Consider the following 17,837-nt stretch of genomic DNA (forward strand, 5'->3'; position numbering starts at 1 on the left):
CGACAATTCTGACATAAACAAAGTAAAATGTCTCAAATATCTGGAACAAGTGCAAAAGCAAAAAAATATGGAAATTTTAACATCCTTCCAAAAACCGATTCCATTCCACAGTCTACGAGTATTAAGGTAGAAGATTTAGACAGAGAACGCCAAATTTTAGAACAATATGGCTCTAAAAAGGCATCGTTTTCTTCAAAGCAACAATTGGTTGTAATTGGAGTTTCACTTGATCACTTGTCGAGAAGTACACAATTATTTATTTGCTGTGCTGGGGTATTTGTATTCTATCTAATTTACGGCTATGTACAAGTGAGTACTGGATACTTTTTATCTTATTTGTTGTGTTAAACTTCTTCAAAACTGAAAGTTACACATGAAAATCATCGTATTTGATATTTCTAACAGGAACTGATCTTCAACATTGAGGGTTTCCAACCCTTTGGTTGGTATTTAACCTTAGTTCAGTTTGCATGTTACGGAATTTTTGGAATCATTGAGAGTTACTGGAGGATGGAATTTCATAGAAAGTAAGTCGATAGAAAATTACATTAGACTAGTTCAAGTATTCCATTCTTGTTTGCAGTTACACTGTTTTTGCCTACGTTGCAAAAATATAATTTACCAATTTTCAACAAAGAGAATCCTACCACAGTTAGCATCAAATGTGGTATAACAACTGCCTAACATAGACAAAACACTTCTCAACGTTTATACCACAGTTAACCCACTACTTTATGGGTGGGTGTGGTCGTGAGTAGAATTATTTCATCCTGTGAACAGGATATGACAGTGATATAGTTCGTCCTATGAAAATACTGAAATATGTGAGAACTTTTTTTGTTCTCAGGATTCCCTTAAAGACTTACGCTCTGCTTGCATTTCTGACTGTATCAACGATGGGTCTTTCAAATACTTCTCTTGGATATCTTAATTATCCTACTCAAGTGAGTTTTGGTTTAATGTACCACGTTGAAAATGTTCAAAGATTGATCATTGAATGGTGTTTTGATATTATATCATGACTTCCTGTATTATGCAGGTTATATTCAAGTGTTGTAAACTTATCCCTGTCATGGTTGGGGGAGTTTTAATACAAGGTAAATTAACTCATGTTGTCATCTCATTTAGCTTGGTATTTTTCAGAATGCAGGTATTTTTATCACGGATCCTTTTTAGGAAAGAGATACAGTCTTATTGATGTTGGAGCGTGCTTGCTGATGAGTGTTGGATTGATTTTATTCACGTTAGCTGACAGTGAAATCTCCCCAAGATTTGATGAAACAGGTAAGCATTGTAGGCTGAAATATTATAGCTTTAAGAGGATGAGAAAGCATGCAGGTTGCAGGATTTTTATCTCCTAAAGAATCACTACATGGTAATAATGTTTGCTTATGTATTATTTAATAAGGTGTTATATTAATTACCCTGGCATTGTGTGCTGATGCAGTGATTGGAAATGTTCAAGAAAAGGCAATGAAAACACACTCCAGTACTAACACAGAAGTTGTAAGTATCCCTTTCTACAGATCTCTGTTGTAGAAACATGCAGACTATTGTGCTATCTATACAGATACAACATTCTGGGAAAGTGTTTTTGTGTGTATATTGACCAAGCTCTTTAAATTTTTCAACTTATAGATATTGTTTTCTTACGGTATTGGTTTCTTTTATATTTTGGTTGGATTAACGATCTCTGGAGGGTTAAGAGAACCTTTTGAATTTTGTGCCAAAGTAAGGATATATGATTCATTTATACGGAAATTTGTTGGTTGTTTAAAAAATCTGAATTGTGATTGAGCTATGATCATACTAGTTCAACTCTAGCAAGGATTATATGCTCAAAATAGGAGGAAAGCTGATATGAATTTGGCTTGTCAATATTAGGCTTATGTTACCAAATGCATATTCATTGCACAGTATTTCAAATAACTCATTAGAGAGTTTTTAAAAGGATTACCAGTGGGTAATTTATACATATATATATTTGTTTCCTAGCGTCCTGGGGAAACCTATGGTCTGGCAGTGATATTTTCTTTGACCGGATATCTGGGAATTGCATTTGTTTTATCCTTAGTAAAATGCTTTGGTGCTCTACTTGCAGTAACAGGTGCAGTAACCTTTATGTCAATATTTCTTGGAAATAGCTAGCTTGTACACAATACCAATAATCTGCTTTCTATTTTTTTATTTTAGTTACTACATGTAGGAAAGCCATAACTATTGTACTGTCTTTCATGTTTTTCACAAAGCCATTCACATTTCGGTAAGTTCCCAATTTAGGATTTCAATTGTGTTGCATCCATTTCATTAATTCTGAATTATCTGGAATTTAGTCTGTTATTGGTAAAACAGTACTGCATTGACTTCAGTTATTTTGCTCCCCATATACATTGAAAGTCAACAAACTATACGACATATACATCAGATATGAATTGGATGCAACAAAATTGGATTGTGTGAACAGACTTAAGCAAGCTTCCTTTGTCAATTTAATATCTAAACAATGTGTCTCTACTTTGCAAGATATGTTTGGTCAGGTGCCATTGTACTTCTTGGTATTTCAATGAACATCTACAGTAAAAACAGGGAGAAAATGGATGCTATGTTTTGGCAATATTTGATGAGACTCTCTAAGAGAAAACCAACTCTTTCACAGGAAATATGATATCATTTTCAATGATGCAAACAAGAATTTAAATGTGAACCTAAATTTTTAACTATTTATATATTCTTATTCAAATATTTATTTTTTACAACAAATGAACAACTCTCCAAAGAGAGTGGTAAATGTGCACCCGGTGACGTCATGTGACGTCATTCACATCCAATTTTTCAACCTCACTATTCACTAACCCACCCATATGGTTCTATATGGCCGTAATCTAACTTATTTCTTTATAAAACAGAATCAGTCCAAAGTGTATATAGTCTTTTTAAGAATTGGTTTAATTCATCTGGCCTATCCTTTGCAAAGTCAATTATCTTTCAGACCGAAAATGGTTATCAATCGTAAACTGATATTACAAAGAATATTCACAGAATTTTTCAAATTGTCCAGAACCACCTCATTTGGTTTTGCAAAACGCATATCCGAAATTCTTGTTTAGCCATCGGCATTGTTTGTGTTTATAACTCCTCCCCTTCCGAGACGAGAGCTTTCTTCCTGCGTCAGTAAAAAAGTCATATACACAACGCGATTGTCCACTAATATTGTATATTTATTTTGGGTACGAATATAATATTCGTCGAGTAAATACAATTATACAGTATTGTGGTTTGTCAGTGGGGAGAGCACTTGCGATTAACGGCTGTTTTAAAAATCCATTTGTTTGAGTAATTTAACAAAATTTGCTGTGAATGGCGGCGGAAGGAACAAAAATGTGCTCTACAACAGCAGCCCCGTGTCTTTCTGGGGACAGAGAAAACCTTACTATGGAAGAGAGAGAAGATAGTTTAAATAAAGCGTTACAATGGGTCAGAGACGAACTAGTGAGTGATATTAATGAAATATTAAACAATAATTTAGTTATTGTTGACACATAGATAAATTTGGAATCAATAAGCACAATAAATTTATGAGAAATACAGTTACACGTTTAGCTATGAACTCGTTAGCTATAAATTCGTTTCCTAGTTTAGCCGTGTTCAGGTGTTGAAGTTGGACAATTTCTGAGAGAACGAAGTAATATTATACATGAACACGGCGCAAGGAGAGGAAAGTTGTGTCTGGGAACGTAATTCTAAGTTTCTAACCACCTGTTAAAACACTGTCAAAATTGAGTTATTGGACTGCATTTGAGGAAGTTGCTGAAATTTGTAGGGGGTCTGACGGAAGATTGTAAGTCAGGCTATTCAGCAGAAGATTGTTTTGGCCAATAAATCAACTCGTGAACATGATTGATATTATATGTGACTGGTTCACCTGGCAGATTATTTTGTCTATGTGAAAGGTCTGGCCTTATACTGACTATAATTTCGTTTTAGAGCACTTTGAAGTCACAAGACCAGTCCCTCATGCGTCAATTTTCAAGTCTTCGTTCAAAAATCAACATGTTGAAAGATGAGATCCCAACTTCCATAGACAGAAGCAGCACAATCAGTTTCTCATCTCCAAAACCTTCGGATGACGAAGATGTCTTCTTTGCACACAGTGATCCTCGAAGGAGAATTAACTCAGATATGAGTTTCAGAACTAAATCATATTCCTCTGGCAGTGATGAAGAAAAATTTTAATTCTAGACATCAGTATTCTGGAGAAATAACTGTCGTATAACTCATTGAAGATATATCATGTATAATATTAAAATTGTGTATATTTTTAATGTGACTTTTATAAATATTATTGGCAGTCAAAGTATAACTGAATATAGTTTTTTACCAAACTAGTTAAACCAAATCATAAATAAAAAGGCATATTACTAGCTTATTTTGATAACAATTTTATTAACAAACACTTTTTTATCAAATATATAATCAAGTTGGTATTTCTAAAGCCTAGTAAAAGTGTTTCTTTTTATTTCAAAATCACACTCTATTGTGGCCATTTTCCTTCTTTAATTAATCTGTTCTTCTCTTCTCTTATTCTTTCCAATCGTGCTGACTACAAAATGAAGATGGTCAGGAAATTATTTTGTTGAATGATTGGTACATCATGACCTAATCTTCAGAAGTTTACAGCAATAGTCCTTTCATATCAATTGTGATGTCAAATATTTCAGGGCAACGACTATGCTAGGCATGTGGCTGGCATTTGTGACATCTACATGAATATTCCAGGGGGGTGTTGTATGGGTTCCCCCCCTAGATTGAGAGAAAATCTGTACTTGCACAAGTAATATCGTAAAAATGGGCTATAAACTTCAAACCAACCAGTTTTCTATGATGAAGACATTCATTATAATCCTCTTTTTGCTGAACACATTTTGTATGTTGTTTATATCTTCCTTGTTCTCCGAAGCAATCAATAAGTTCTTGCCAAAACTGGAAACACCGCCCGTAATCGCCATCATTGCTTACGTTTTGAGACATCTTCTACACAGAAAAACACCATTATTTCATGATATAAAACTTCCGAATATAATGATTTTTACTAGCATTAACTAAAAACGAAATTTTAACTTACATTTTAGGGAAATTTTTCAATAATTTTGTTTTAAAAAATATTTCAATTTTTTTCCGTGAGAATGTAACGCTGAACATTGTTCATGGGCTCAATTTTCGTTCCCAGTGTCCTGGATACTCGGCTAATTTTGGCGGAATCTTTCCCGCCACTAGAGCACTTTATTAAATTCATTGATTAAATTCGATTTCTTATGAAATTCTACAAAATTAACGGATAATTACTCGTAATTTCAACTTCTGCAGTAATAATTCGAGGTTCGGTCAAAAGTAAATACAATTTTGGTAGATAATTTCTTGAGAATCTTCATGTATTTCATTATTTAAAATTCAAAATATGCGTAATGTGCACGTGATGTAAACGTGTTACGTTTTCCCTCCAAGAGGCAAGGTCAAACTGAATTCAAATCGAAGGTCAATTTGAACAAATTCTTGTCTGTGATTAACCAATCAGGTGCGTATAACACGCTAGTATCAAATTTGATTGGTTGAAATCTTAAGAATGTTTTAAAAGCGCGAAAGGTTGAAAATGCTGATTGAAAAGAAAAATTTTACCGCTAGCAATCATTCGTTGCTGTACCTTCCAAGCCGGTAGATCTTTTGTAATTTGTAAATAAATTTTATTTTTTTAATATTTCTTGCAATATGCTGTCAGGTATGGAGATCTTGGACAACAGAAATGTCGAGGAAATGAACAAGAATATAAAGAATTTAAACCTCAAAGAGTCGAAAGATAAGGTAAATACTATAAAATATATCTCCCGCGAAATTGCGATGAATTTCACTTCGAATTTTAGTATTTTATCTAGTGTGCTCGGCAGATTTGCAGTCTAGTTGCTAGGAATGTCTTTAAAGGAATGTCTAGAGTTATTTAACTGAGAGAATATTGAGAAAATATTGAAATAAGGGCGAAAATATTCAGTCTCGTTTATTTCAGAGTAGATCATCGTTTCCCATATCCAGCGTCGTTAAACGCCCTTGTAGGCCTAACTTCTGCTATTTCGATTACTTTCTTTATGAAATATCATCAACTATCGTAAGATAAGGTTGAATATCAAACTAGAATACAAAGCGCTGCGATTTCTCGCAATAAAATACCGGAGGAAATGAGCAAGCAATGGCTTCGTATCTTGGAATTTTGGCGCCAAATTCGAGTCTCAGGAAATGACTCTCAATTGCTTTCACACACTCGAGTCCCTCGTATTTAAGATATCCAGGCATTTTTTATTTTACCAAGCTGTTAAAATCCAATTTCCTATGAAGCTCTAATGTGAATCCAAACAATTCCTGTGGTACATCTTGTAAATGATTTGGCCACACACTTACGTACAGGAAAATCATTTTTTTTGGAATCTTCCCACTACAGAGCTAACCAGCTCATTCTTGTCATGTAGAAAAATGCCCCTCACAAGGTGAATATCCAAGATGAACCATTGTTAAGAGATAACCCAAGGAGATTTGTCATTCTACCAATTCAGTTTCAAGATATTTGGCAAATGTACAAGAAAGCTGAAGGTATTTGAAAGTTTTATTCCTGTAATAATACTATTTCAAGCAAACTTTATAAAAGCTATGTTGTGTTTAATATGGGAGGATTTGTAAAAAATTTTGGCCTAACAGCTTTGCAATATTTCTTCCTTTGTAGCATCTTTTTGGACTGCTGAAGAAGTTGACTTATCAAAAGATCTGATTCATTGGGAAGGACTGAAGGTAACCCCTTGTCATGTCCTAAACTGAAGATTTGATTCAAATAAATCCTTCAATCATGAGAATATCTCAAACATCACCATTAGGCATTTCTAAACACTATACATCTAAATCTCTTTCCAGAAATTCAAAAGCTTATCTTAAATCAAATGTACTGTTATATTTTTAGGACGAAGAGAGGCATTTCATTTCCCATATTTTGGCTTTCTTTGCTGCAAGTGATGGCATTGTGAATGAAAATCTGGTCGAGTGTTTCTCACAAGAAGTCCAAGTTCCTGAAGCAAGATGTTTTTATGGCTTTCAAATTGCTATGGAGAATATCCACTCAGAGATGTACAGCCTGTTGATTGATACTTACATCAAGGAACCAAAGGAACGTGAAAGATTATTCAATGCCATTGAGCACCTTCCCTGTGTCAAGAAGAAGGCAGACTGGGCTTTATCCTGGATTAATCCAGATAGGGTAAGCTGTAGGCCTTGGATTTTGCTGTTATAACATTCAATGAAGTAAAATTGAAGTCTTGATTTGTAAAAAGCCCTTTGCAACAATTTAAACCTTTATTTCCAGGCATCTTTTGGTGAGCGCATTGTTGCATTTGCTGCAGTCGAAGGAATCTTTTTCTCTGGATCATTTGCCTCAATATTTTGGTTGAAGAAACGAGGCTTGATGCCAGGATTAACATTCTCTAACGAGCTTATTAGCAGAGACGAGGTACGGATGTTCATTGATTTTTTGTGACTGACAATTGTGATATGTGCCTGCTTGTTGTCTTCCCAAGGTGTATGTGTCCTGATTATGATTTATCTCTTTACTTCACTCAGGGATTGCATTGTGATTTTGCTTGTTTGATGTACAAACATTTAAAGAACAAACCATCGGAACAAAGAGTGAAGAAAATCATTATGGATGCTGTCAAAATAGAACAAGAGTTTCTCACAGATGCTTTGCCTGTCAGGTTAATTGGAATGAATGATGAGCTGATGAAAACATACATCGAATTTGTTGCAGACAGGTTGCTGTTTGCCCTCGGCTATTCAAAGGTAATTTGTACCTTCACGTGCCAATAAACAAGATAAATTTTTTGTTCAGTGAATCTTTTGGTTAGGTCATATGGTTGTGGTTGAAGTTATTTTTTATTTTTCAAACAAAAAGCTAACTTAGCCTGTCATCTTATCAGGTCTACAAGTCTGAGAACCCATTTGATTTCATGGAACTCATCTCCCTTTCTGGAAAAACGAACTTTTTTGAGAAACGCGTTGGTGAATACCAGAAGAGTGGTGTCATGGCAAGCACACAGCAGACCTCCTCGCATAAACTGGAGTTTGATTTGAACTTCTAAAAAGGATGCCTGGTTGCAAACCGTTTGTTGTTTAGAGTTTATTTTGTGGCTTGGAATAAAAAACATAGTTTGTACATATATACTTTTTGTAACATAGTTTTGGAAGACAGACATTTTGTAAATTATTTTTTCAATCCATAAACCTTACACGTTTTTAGGGATACTTTTTGAAATATATTCTAGGTAGTTATAATTCTTCTTTTCTATTAAAAAAATTAAAATAGGTTAATATTGATATTTTTTAATCCATTTGTTCATTTTTATATTTTCCTTCATAATAGAAGAGACCGTGAAATTTGAGTGCGTTTGTCCGTCTTTGATTCTAATCCCCCCCCGGAAAGACCTTTGTGAAAAACTCCCCCTAATCCGCTAGAGCTTGTAGAATTACCCCACCTCTTTCCGGAGGTACTCCGTCCACAACAGAAGCGACCCGCCGCCGCCGTACAGTAAAAAACCCTGTTTGTGGAATATAATTATAATATTTTGCGAATTGCGATGACATGAAAAGGCGCGCTTTATTCGACGTCCAATAAGCGCTCAGAATATTGTGCTGTTTTCAATTGTTTTCTGATTTCGAAAGTCGCCGATTGCATTGTTTTGAATTCGCAAGTTGCCACAAAGCTTAATCCATCTAAGCTCATCTAATACCTGTATAAACTGATCTTCTTAAAGCAACAATGTTTACATAAATTTGACGGAATTAAAAGTGATATTTGGAGCGCTCAGTGGGCAATGTAAATGTGCGTTCGTAGCTGTCATTCTTTGCTGAGCTTTCACTTCGAAATTTACGTACAACTACACGATCTTCCAACGAAAATAACGTCGACGTCTTAACGCGCAAAACCAGTGAGAAGCAAGTTGAAGCACATCAATGTAAGTCTAAATATTTTGCGATATTTTTTCATAATTGTGTTAGTACTTTAGCAATGTGTATTTAGAAATTAAAGTTTGTCAAACGTCATGCCAGTCTTGTATATGAAGCTAGTTCGAGTTGCGATTTGAAATTGAATGTCAGTATAAAATATTCGCGAAAAAATGCCTCTAAATGAACAGTTTTTAATTGTGAAGACCATGACTAAATGTCAAGAAAATGTTTTTGTAAATTTACCTACAGACATTTAGCGGTTATTACAGGCAATTGCGCTACCGCGATAGATACAAAAGTTTATTTAATTTGCGCGCACAAGGGATTGACAATATGCATTTAAAAATATGAACGCTTTTTGTAAAAGTCTATTCTAATGTAACGAATTCGCCTTAGTTACGATGAAATGCAGTTCTTTTTTGTGAATTTTATAATGCGGTGTGAATGTCAAAGTTAATGACAGAAACAAACATATAAACATGTTTTGACCGACATGGATTGTAAAAGTTTTGTTAAACGAACATGAAACTACCTGACTTCCTTGCGAAAATGATCACGCGCGTCCTTATCGCTTTCGTTGCTCCATTCATATAGTTCAACGTGAATATTTCAAAGACGCGCCGCATGATTAGAAAAATTTGCGCAACAGCTGGGAAATAAAAACACTTCGCGTGTGCTGAATTGTCAATAAAAATGGCTTTGATATAGCTTTGATAACTCCACGATATTCGCTTTGAGGGGCCAGACTTATGAGCGATAGTTCGAGTTAGTAAAAGAAAAATCCGGCCAAATGCGCGTATATTACAAAAGTTTGTAGGTGTTTGTTAGATTCCCAAAGTGGTGTTCATTTGTTTATAACCGACGAATTTGTTCCGGTACTGTGTTGAAGAATGAAGTAAAAAAGCGTTGTTTATTTTGCACTGTGAACTTTAATTTTTAGCGCAGTCTGAATTGCTGTGCCCCGATAAGTTCCTACGGATCTTAGCAAACACGTTTCACAACACGCGGTTGTCAATTGTCACTTCATAGTGAAAAACATTTGGCGGAAGATTTGCGCGCGATTATTAACACACTCGTGCTAATGAAGAAAAAAATAAATAAAATCTACTGGAGTAAGTCATGCCCGACTCAAATTTGGCAGAATCGAGGCTATATTTTTCTGTTTCACAAGGAAAAGCTAATTTTTTTAGTTTCATTGTTCTGAATGCGTCCAATGACTACTTTGTACCGGTGAAAATAATGGTACCCGCCTTATTTTTAAGGCTGTAACCTGCATATCGGACGTGCGTACTGTAAAAAAATGTGTGCAAATTTTATGTAGATTAATGCAAAAACACGCCATTTCGCTCATAACATTCACGCCGCTTTATATAATCTCAACACAAGCAAGAATGTTTTGCTGTTTAACTGTGGAAATATAAAGATTTTCTTCGCCTAAACATTAACGAAAGGTAAGCTCCGTTTGTCTGAAGCGTCCGTCTCGAAAAGGTGTCATTTTTTCGCCCTTCTTTTCACAATAAAGTACAAATATCTTCACTGGTTGTGCGGGAATAAACGTGGCTGCTTCAAGCAATTTTATGTCTTTAAATTTCGTCTCGACTGATAAAAACCAGCGATTGGTTTCGGGTAGTTTAACTGCTTCTATAGACGTTGTAACGAGCAATTTCTGCTCGCAAATTTGGGCAGTTTTCGATGCGTCGAAAGGTGTTTCATCGCTCGCCACTTGGCGAGGTGTTGAAATTTGAAACCGTAAAATGCGGATATAGAAATATCGCTGAAAGATTGGCGCGCACTCGACCATGTGACTTTAATCTCGTTTTATTCCGTGCACCTTTTGTTTTAAACTGTTTGGACTTCGTTTTAAGGAAATAAGTAGATATAAAGCACTTCTTTTTGCCCGACTGCTACGAAGGGCTCAAAGGCATGCATATATGCTCGTGTCTAATTTCCCGTTCGACTTTGCATACAATTTGAATATTATAGCGAACAAATCTTGCATTTCCAACGCCGATAAAAGTGCTGTCCTTATAACAGCAATGCCCTAAAACTAGACACGAAACTGAATGAAAGAAGACGCGAAACAAATTTCTTTTCTTTACAAATAACTTTGCGTGCCATGGCTAAAATATGAACTTCCAGCCAACGCAATGTCAAGGCGTTTTGTCTCCGGCCGTTTTGAATATTCAAAATGCGTTTTAAAAGCACGTTTGCCGATTCAAAAATGGAGAAAAGTTAGGCAAACATTGGTTTTGAAATAACAAAGGTTTTTCTGTACTAAAAACGGTCCAGACGAATCTTGACTGTGCTAAAACGAATCGTTTAATTTCACCGGCGATTAAACGCGTTTCAAATTTTTGTTCATAATATATTCCGTCGTTCGTTCAACATGCAAATTTCACTTTAAACAATCTCTTTCGATTTCTTTGAAGATTGCACTCTCTATAGTAAACATTAAACGTGGAATGTAAGTGTAAAAAACTGAAAAGGACTTTAGCTTTGTGTTTTTCGTCAGTCCAAATCTTTTAAACAAGGACGACTTGGTGTTTTAGACGCACGTTCCGCTTCGGAAATTCGCGACACGTTTCTTTGTTTTGGGAAAAATAATGCGTTGTCGATAATACAGAGTCCCATTACTTCATAGTTTGTATATTTGTTTCTAGAAATAGCTTCAGTTTAATACACCGAAGTTATGTTTTTCTGCAAAAAGGCGAAAGCGAACGAATTATCCTGAAAAAATGAAATAACTTGGTAACCGAGGTTGCACTGTCGAAATTCCATGCTGTGTTTTACATATGGCTATGAATCATGCGACAGTTTCATATTTTCCTCTTGAGATATTTCTGTGTTTGTATAAAGACGAGTTCACTTGCATAGTTCAATTACATTTGCATGTTACAAGCAATTCTATTCGATTTAACGCCAATCATTTTAATTCCAAAACTGTCAATATAACTATTCGCTGAGTTCTGGTTCATCTATGATTATAATATCGTTGATCCAGAGTTTGATAAAGAAAACTGTCCAATTGGTTAATTATAACCAATATTTCTCAAACTGCTCTAGACAGCTGTCGGTTTTATAAGGAACAGATATGATAAAGTGTCGTTTCAGCTGGAATTTTTTTTGTTAGGGCATGGAATAAATTTGCAAAGCCATAGTGCATTTCACGAAATCAATACAAAAGCATGTCAGAAAGTGTTTCTAGGCTGCTCTCAGGTTTTTCCCAATAACCACTCAGAAAATAAGGCCTGATTTTAGCTTTGAATTCAGCAAAAAGTGATACATGTCTATATCCGGTCACCTAATGCGCATTGTAACCCAGTAATATACTTAAAAAACCTTAATTTTCACAATTACAATGTAATAAATATTTTCCTTTATAGATTTCTAAGTGCACTTCACTTGATGTCTCATCCTTGCATATTACACAACAAACCAGGTGCTTTGACCATGTGAGTTTTGGCTTAGTTTATTCTGCAATCTGCACCACATACTTTAATAGTTCAAGAACCAAGCTGATGGGTTTTACTTCTTAAACTGCATTTTTTTAAGTTTTGATAAATGAATTTTCACTAGGGAGAAGTCTGTTCAGTGTGATAGCATGGAAAATGCAATTACTTTTAGTGAAACTGAAAAAGGTAATAAATTAATTCTTGTGTTAACTATAAGTCAGGGACTCTGATGACACAAAAGACAGATCAAATTAGTTCATATGTTAACAATACTGTTCCCTTTCATTGCTTTTAATTAATCATTATTTCTCTTGAAATTTAGATAATTCTGAGAATCAAGAGAATGTAATTATTGATGCAGCGACCAAGAGCCACACCCCATTTTCTGCAATGTCACAAGATGCAAGTATTTCCACAAAGGAACCACAACCACTTGTGAAAGCTTTAACAGAGGAGAAACATGCATTTCTGAGAAACTTTCTTGGAAAAAGCCTCAAAGATGAAATGAACTCAGAGATATTAGACTTTCACAAAGATAATCGACCAAAGTTTTGTCTAAACCCTGGTCTGCCAAAACCAGCCAGCCTTGTCACTGTTGTGAGATTTCAGAAAGGTGAGTTTGTTGAAGTAAACAACTTGTCTTCATACAACAGTTCAATGTGTTTACGAGACATGAAAAACGCCATCTCTGCGGCTTTGGATTCTTGCATAACCCAAGCGAACCCTGAAATAGCACCCAGGCCTGCTCAGACAAACCCACTGAATGATGTCACTGCGAAAAATGCAAATGAAAATAGTTCACAAGAAAAAAGTATCACCACAAAACAAACCCAACCAAAAACACTGGGTGTTGATGAGGGTGATATAGGGACAGCTGGGAACACTACTGGTACATCCGAGGGTAGTAAACCTGACTCTCCTAAGGGAAATAGTGGAGGCAAAGGGGCAACTGTGGGATACAAAGGCACACAGTCCAGACCCAAGAGTACATCTGAAGCTCCACCAGCAGAAAAACTGAAAAAGACACCAGAAAAAGTAAAAACAGACGAGGTTCCGAAAGGGAAACTTCAGACTAACAAAGGAAAAGTTGAAGCCCCACCCAAACCAAAGGCATCCAAGCCGGCGCAGGTCCGGGTTAAGAAACCGAAGATCCCTGATGAGGAATCAATTAAGTTTGCGAACAGACAGCGAGAAATTCAGAGGATGAAGAAGGAACTAAAAGAAAGATTAAAAAAGGAAGGAAAGGAAGGTAAGAAAGAATACCTGCTTTGCCTTTAGGATGCATTTTCAATAATAAATAACACAACACCTCTTTCTTCTCCATTTCCTGTGTTCCATTCAACACATGATGCATGCTTATCTTTCACATTCCTCTGACAATGATTTCATAAAATAATGCCTGCTGCCAGGTGTTACCTGCACTCAGGCAGTTTTGGTAGTAACGTTGTTGGGTGTTCATAATCTCGTATCCAGACCCATGGAGTATTCCTAAACGTTCGTTCAAAATTCCTGCATTTGTTTGAGAGTGAATATAAGATCCTCAATATCATACAATAATATCTAGTTAATCTATATTTTTAAGGTGTCGATCCGGCCGCACGTATTAATGCCTGGGGACGAACGGTTGGCGTCACGTGCACAATGTGTGGTAATCACGTGCAGAAATCGTACGGGTGTTTCCGACGTGATACGGCACCGGAGAAACTCGTTCATCTTTTCACACCCGGAATGAACCGCATCAAGATATGCAGACGATGTCTACCGTATAAGAAACAAGTTGGCAAAACCGAGCAGATTCTTAAACCCGGGTTATTGTCCCTTCCTAAGGATCTCCAGGGGGGATTGAACCCAGGAAATAAGACCCCTGTGACTATTGCCCCAATAACAGACAAAGCAGTTTCGGCTGCCACTCTAAACGCCATCCATCGTAAAGTCACTGGTCAGGAAAATACTGGTCGTGAAAACAACGCTCGTGCAAACGTTAATCTTGGTCACGCGAACGTTGGTCCTGGTCACGTGAACGTTGGAGCAGTTCACGTGAACAATCCTAACCTGAAAAGTATTCCTGGTATCGTGAGCAATGTTCCTGGTAACGTGAACACAATCCCGGGTATCGTGAATAATGTTCCTGGTATCGTAATCAATAGCACTGATCACATGAATACTGTTCCTGGTATCGTGATCAATAGCACCGATCACGTGAACAATGTTCCTGGTTTGGTGATCAACAGTTCTGCTCACGTGAACCCAGGCTCTTTTCCAGCTGGAGCTGGTCACGTGATTGATAGCTCGGGTCTGCCGTCTGAAATTGATTTATCAGGAGATAGTAGCCAGGGCTCCGCCATTGAATATATCAAGAAACTTGCGCTGAACCTCAGGACCAATTACAATGAACCAGACGCAGCTTCGACGAACAAGAACGAACTCGTCACACCAGAGGAACAAATCATCAAGACACCAATACTTGAGCATCTTTCCAACTTTACCCCAGTTACACCATCGATGAATTTGACAAACCAGGCGACCAGTAACCCTGCAACTGTTGTTGCAACTGCAGTTAGTTTACCACCATCGCAGTGGAAACCTGTTGTTAACCAGGTTGCACCAGTTAATAAACCGGTCACACCTGAAACAACAGCAAGTTTTGTCCAGACAAGTGATGGCAATCTGTTGCAAGCTCCGCCTTGGACTGCCTTACCCATAGTCCTGAACGCCCAACCGAACATGGTTCTGACGTCATCCAACCAAGCACCACGTGATCCGAAAAGTACTTCTCTACAAACGTTTGTCACAGCGGCCAATCAAAAAGATCTAAAGTTGGTTCCCACAATCATGGTGCCATCCCAGAATACATTGCCGCGCGGACAAGGTCCAGTCTTGCTACAAATTCAGCGAGTGAAATTAGTTCGTGAAAAGACTGGGGAGAAAGTGGAAATAAAAGACAACATTTCAGAGGAGCAAGGTGGGTCGTCTAATTTCAATTGTTTACGATAATACAAATTATGGGATTTACTTAATTCCTTCCTTTAACGGGCTTCTACCCCTTGGGTTGACCACAAGATATTGACCAACCCAGTGATAGCCTGATGAAAACTATTGGTTATTCACCACCCGAGTGCTATCACTGAGTTAGTTAACATCTCATAGTCAACCTCGGCCTAGCACTGGGATGGTGAATATGCCGGAATATTGACCACCTACTGCCGTGATAGTACTTGTATGATAACAGGAAGAATTCTTTCCAGGTAAACGAAGTGAAATGGTTGAACAGTCACCAGCTGACCTTCCTGTGACAGACTTTGCAGGGTATGCTGGTAACATTCATAACCTAACTGGCAACCACCAACAACTTCCTGGAGAAATATCGTCTACTGAAGTGGAAAACTCGATGGGTGATTTCCTAACGCATGGTAAAGACGTTTTCCCCGCTCAAGTCGATCCACTGAATGCAAACTTTCAAACACTTACTGATGAAATTTCGTCAACTCAATTGGAAACATCAACTGGTAACATTAAGAAAATTACCGAGGAATTGGCGTCTTTGATTGGAGGGGGAAGTGTGTATACACAGGATAACAATGAGAAGATGATGGATGCAATGGGACATCTGAGTCAAGCTTCGGAACGGGACAATATTAAAGTAACAGAGTTAGCCGAAGGGTCTGACAAACATGAAAATCTTAATGTTGTGGACACGGAAATTTTACGGAGTGAATTTCTTCATCCAAATGAAGCAATTGGAGAGAAAACACTTTCGTCTGAAGGTCTGGGGATGAGTTATTCTCAAAACGAGCCTGTGGACCTACTTTGCGCTTCGGCAAATGTTTCAAGCCAAGACACAGCCAGCTACGCTATGAGTGGACCTCAGGTGGTAGGCAGGAAAGATGGTGGTCAAGAAGGGTTAATCGGAGCTTCAGATCTGTCTCAAAGTGGTGAAGCGAGCGTATTCCAAAGTCAAATTTCTGAAGAGTTTCCACCACAAACTAATGTTGGAAAACTGTCTGAAATAAACCAGTTAGAAAATATCCAGATGATGAACGAAGATCTGTTAAACGAGGTCGATCATTTACAGGATGAAAAGTTACCCGATGTTATGAATGTAAAGGACGATGCGTCTAAAGATCCCCTCTCAGAAAAGCACGTCAAGAATATCCCAGACGAAGCGAATGACGAAGATACGTCGCTTGGAATGACAGAAGATGCAAAGGTGAAGGAAAAGGAAGATTGTGAAAACGTAAAAGAATCCTCACCTGAGGAAAACCAGAGAGGAGTAAACGAAAAAGATGATTTGCATGTCAGCACGAAATCTGAGAAACAGGAAAAGATGAAAGACACAAGAAATAAAGATCCACAAGACATGAAGTCCGCGACTGATGAGAGTATTTCATTAGATCTTAGAAGAAGTCAGAGACGAACAGCAAGTCCACGAAAACTCAGCCCAAGCAAGAGTCCTGCCAAGAAGTTTGAACCAAGAGTTCATGGAACACGACAGAGCACTTTGAGGCAGAAGGAAGTAGGATCGCAGGGATCACAGACGGGAAAAGCGGTACAACAAGGAACCACTGGACATCAGGGATCGCTAAAGGGGAAAACTGGACAACAAGGATTGCAGAAGGAGAAGACTGGACAATTGGTTACCCAAAGGAGTAAGACTGAACGACAAGGATCACAGAAGGATGAAAAGGAACAAGAAACGACACAGGGGGTTAAGAGAAAACGGCAAGGCCGTGGAGCAAAGACGGTGAAAGCAATGAAAACGTAAGGCGCTATGAAAGAGAGAGGGAGACAGATAGACAAGAGAAATATCTTTCCTCGAAAGAAGGAATACAGCCTAGTATAGGCCACAAAATATTTGAGATATAATTTTTTGCAGTTTTCTGAGGTTCAGGTAACATAAAAACATCTCGTGGCCGTGCAATAATAATAACACAATGTCGAAATTCGCTCATTTTAACGGCCCTTTCGACATTTTGAATATTTTGAAAAAACAAATAACGAAAATAAACGACGGACAGCTGATTAAATGAACAACAGGCAAGTGTGGCTACGAGTGTTTTTTATGCCTTTACACTGAAAGTGTTGATTGTAAATATACGAGTTGCGTTGAAACAGTTTGGTTAATTGATAGTTCATTTCATTCTTTTTATGTGTGGGGTTTGTTATTGAGGCTAGTATTATGACTATTATCAAATTTATATCATCATTACAGTGTAAATAAAAGAGTTTTTTCGACATTTTTCGTGCTATATTACCAGGCTCCTTGAAAGGTTTTATATATCTCAGGTATATAACTGTTTTAAACAAGATAAAGCCTTTTGTTGTCTTCTAAAACCAGATTAATGCAAAGTAGACTAA

The 17,837-nt window shown here is 37.0% G+C and overlaps 4 protein-coding genes across 4 annotated transcripts; 3 read left to right on the top strand and 1 right to left on the bottom strand.

Moving 5' to 3' along the window:
* The first annotated feature begins 12 nt into the window (after window positions 1-12).
* On the top strand, window positions 13-2,812 carry LOC114528749 (adenosine 3'-phospho 5'-phosphosulfate transporter 2-like). The gene is made up of 10 exons (XM_028550460.1): window positions 13-309; window positions 406-527; window positions 848-944; window positions 1,040-1,097; window positions 1,177-1,284; window positions 1,409-1,506; window positions 1,639-1,731; window positions 1,996-2,107; window positions 2,194-2,263; window positions 2,524-2,812. Exons 1-10 carry the CDS (start codon window positions 28-30, stop codon window positions 2,663-2,665), a joined length of 1,182 nt encoding a protein of 393 aa, XP_028406261.1. The 5' UTR covers window positions 13-27; the 3' UTR covers window positions 2,666-2,812.
* Window positions 2,813-4,434: 1,622 nt separating this feature from the next.
* Window positions 4,435-5,161, bottom strand: LOC114528727 (NADH dehydrogenase [ubiquinone] iron-sulfur protein 5-B-like). Its single transcript, XM_028550404.1, has 3 exons — window positions 5,123-5,161; window positions 4,870-5,031; window positions 4,435-4,600 (listed from the first exon to the last, which is right to left on the bottom strand). The coding sequence occupies exons 2-3, from the start codon at window positions 5,026-5,028 to the stop codon at window positions 4,532-4,534; spliced, it is 228 nt and encodes a 75-aa protein (XP_028406205.1). The 5' UTR covers window positions 5,029-5,031; window positions 5,123-5,161; the 3' UTR covers window positions 4,435-4,531.
* Window positions 5,162-5,692: 531 nt separating this feature from the next.
* On the top strand, window positions 5,693-8,465 carry LOC114528753 (ribonucleoside-diphosphate reductase subunit M2-like). The gene is made up of 7 exons (XM_028550465.1): window positions 5,693-5,856; window positions 6,513-6,633; window positions 6,764-6,828; window positions 6,995-7,288; window positions 7,394-7,537; window positions 7,648-7,866; window positions 8,004-8,465. Exons 1-7 carry the CDS (start codon window positions 5,764-5,766, stop codon window positions 8,163-8,165), a joined length of 1,098 nt encoding a protein of 365 aa, XP_028406266.1. The 5' UTR covers window positions 5,693-5,763; the 3' UTR covers window positions 8,166-8,465.
* A 1,912-nt stretch (window positions 8,466-10,377) lies between these two features.
* LOC114528751 lies at window positions 10,378-17,678 on the top strand. The gene is made up of 6 exons (XM_028550463.1): window positions 10,378-10,481; window positions 12,414-12,482; window positions 12,607-12,668; window positions 12,805-13,731; window positions 14,065-15,444; window positions 15,728-17,678. The coding sequence occupies exons 2-6, from the start codon at window positions 12,436-12,438 to the stop codon at window positions 17,242-17,244; spliced, it is 3,933 nt and encodes a 1,310-aa protein (XP_028406264.1). The 5' UTR covers window positions 10,378-10,481; window positions 12,414-12,435; the 3' UTR covers window positions 17,245-17,678.
* Window positions 17,679-17,837: the final 159 nt, after the last annotated feature.

Source organism: Dendronephthya gigantea, unplaced genomic scaffold (genome assembly GCF_004324835.1).
Source record: "Dendronephthya gigantea isolate DGI-Jeju-01 unplaced genomic scaffold, DenGig_1.0 000051F, whole genome shotgun sequence".
Lineage (NCBI taxonomy): Eukaryota > Metazoa > Cnidaria > Anthozoa > Malacalcyonacea > Nephtheidae > Dendronephthya > Dendronephthya gigantea.

What these genes read in the sequence shown, in the direction of transcription:
- LOC114528749 (XM_028550460.1), top strand. Translation starts at nt 28, where the DNA reads ATGTCTCAAATATCTGGAACAAGTGCAAAAGCAAAAAAATATGGAAAT. An exon ending in AGGATGGAATTTCATAGAAA is followed by an intron (nt 528 to 847) that starts GTAAGTCGATAG and finishes TTTTGTTCTCAG; the next exon opens with GATTCCCTTAAAGACTTACG. An exon ending in ATCTTAATTATCCTACTCAA is followed by an intron (nt 945 to 1,039) that starts GTGAGTTTTGGT and finishes TGTATTATGCAG; the next exon opens with GTTATATTCAAGTGTTGTAA.
- LOC114528727 (XM_028550404.1), bottom strand. Translation starts at nt 5,028, where the DNA reads ATGTCTCAAAACGTAAGCAATGATGGCGATTACGGGCGGTGTTTCCAG. An exon ending in GTCTTCATCATAGAAAACTG is followed by an intron (nt 4,601 to 4,869) that starts GTTGGTTTGAAG and finishes TTCATTTTGTAG; the next exon opens with TCAGCACGATTGGAAAGAAT.
- LOC114528753 (XM_028550465.1), top strand. Translation starts at nt 5,764, where the DNA reads ATGCTGTCAGGTATGGAGATCTTGGACAACAGAAATGTCGAGGAAATG. An exon ending in TTCATTGGGAAGGACTGAAG is followed by an intron (nt 6,829 to 6,994) that starts GTAACCCCTTGT and finishes TTATATTTTTAG; the next exon opens with GACGAAGAGAGGCATTTCAT. An exon ending in AGCTTATTAGCAGAGACGAG is followed by an intron (nt 7,538 to 7,647) that starts GTACGGATGTTC and finishes TACTTCACTCAG; the next exon opens with GGATTGCATTGTGATTTTGC.
- LOC114528751 (XM_028550463.1), top strand. Translation starts at nt 12,436, where the DNA reads ATGTCTCATCCTTGCATATTACACAACAAACCAGGTGCTTTGACCAT. An exon ending in AAACCAGGTGCTTTGACCAT is followed by an intron (nt 12,483 to 12,606) that starts GTGAGTTTTGGC and finishes AATTTTCACTAG; the next exon opens with GGAGAAGTCTGTTCAGTGTG. An exon ending in TTTTAGTGAAACTGAAAAAG is followed by an intron (nt 12,669 to 12,804) that starts GTAATAAATTAA and finishes CTTGAAATTTAG; the next exon opens with ATAATTCTGAGAATCAAGAG.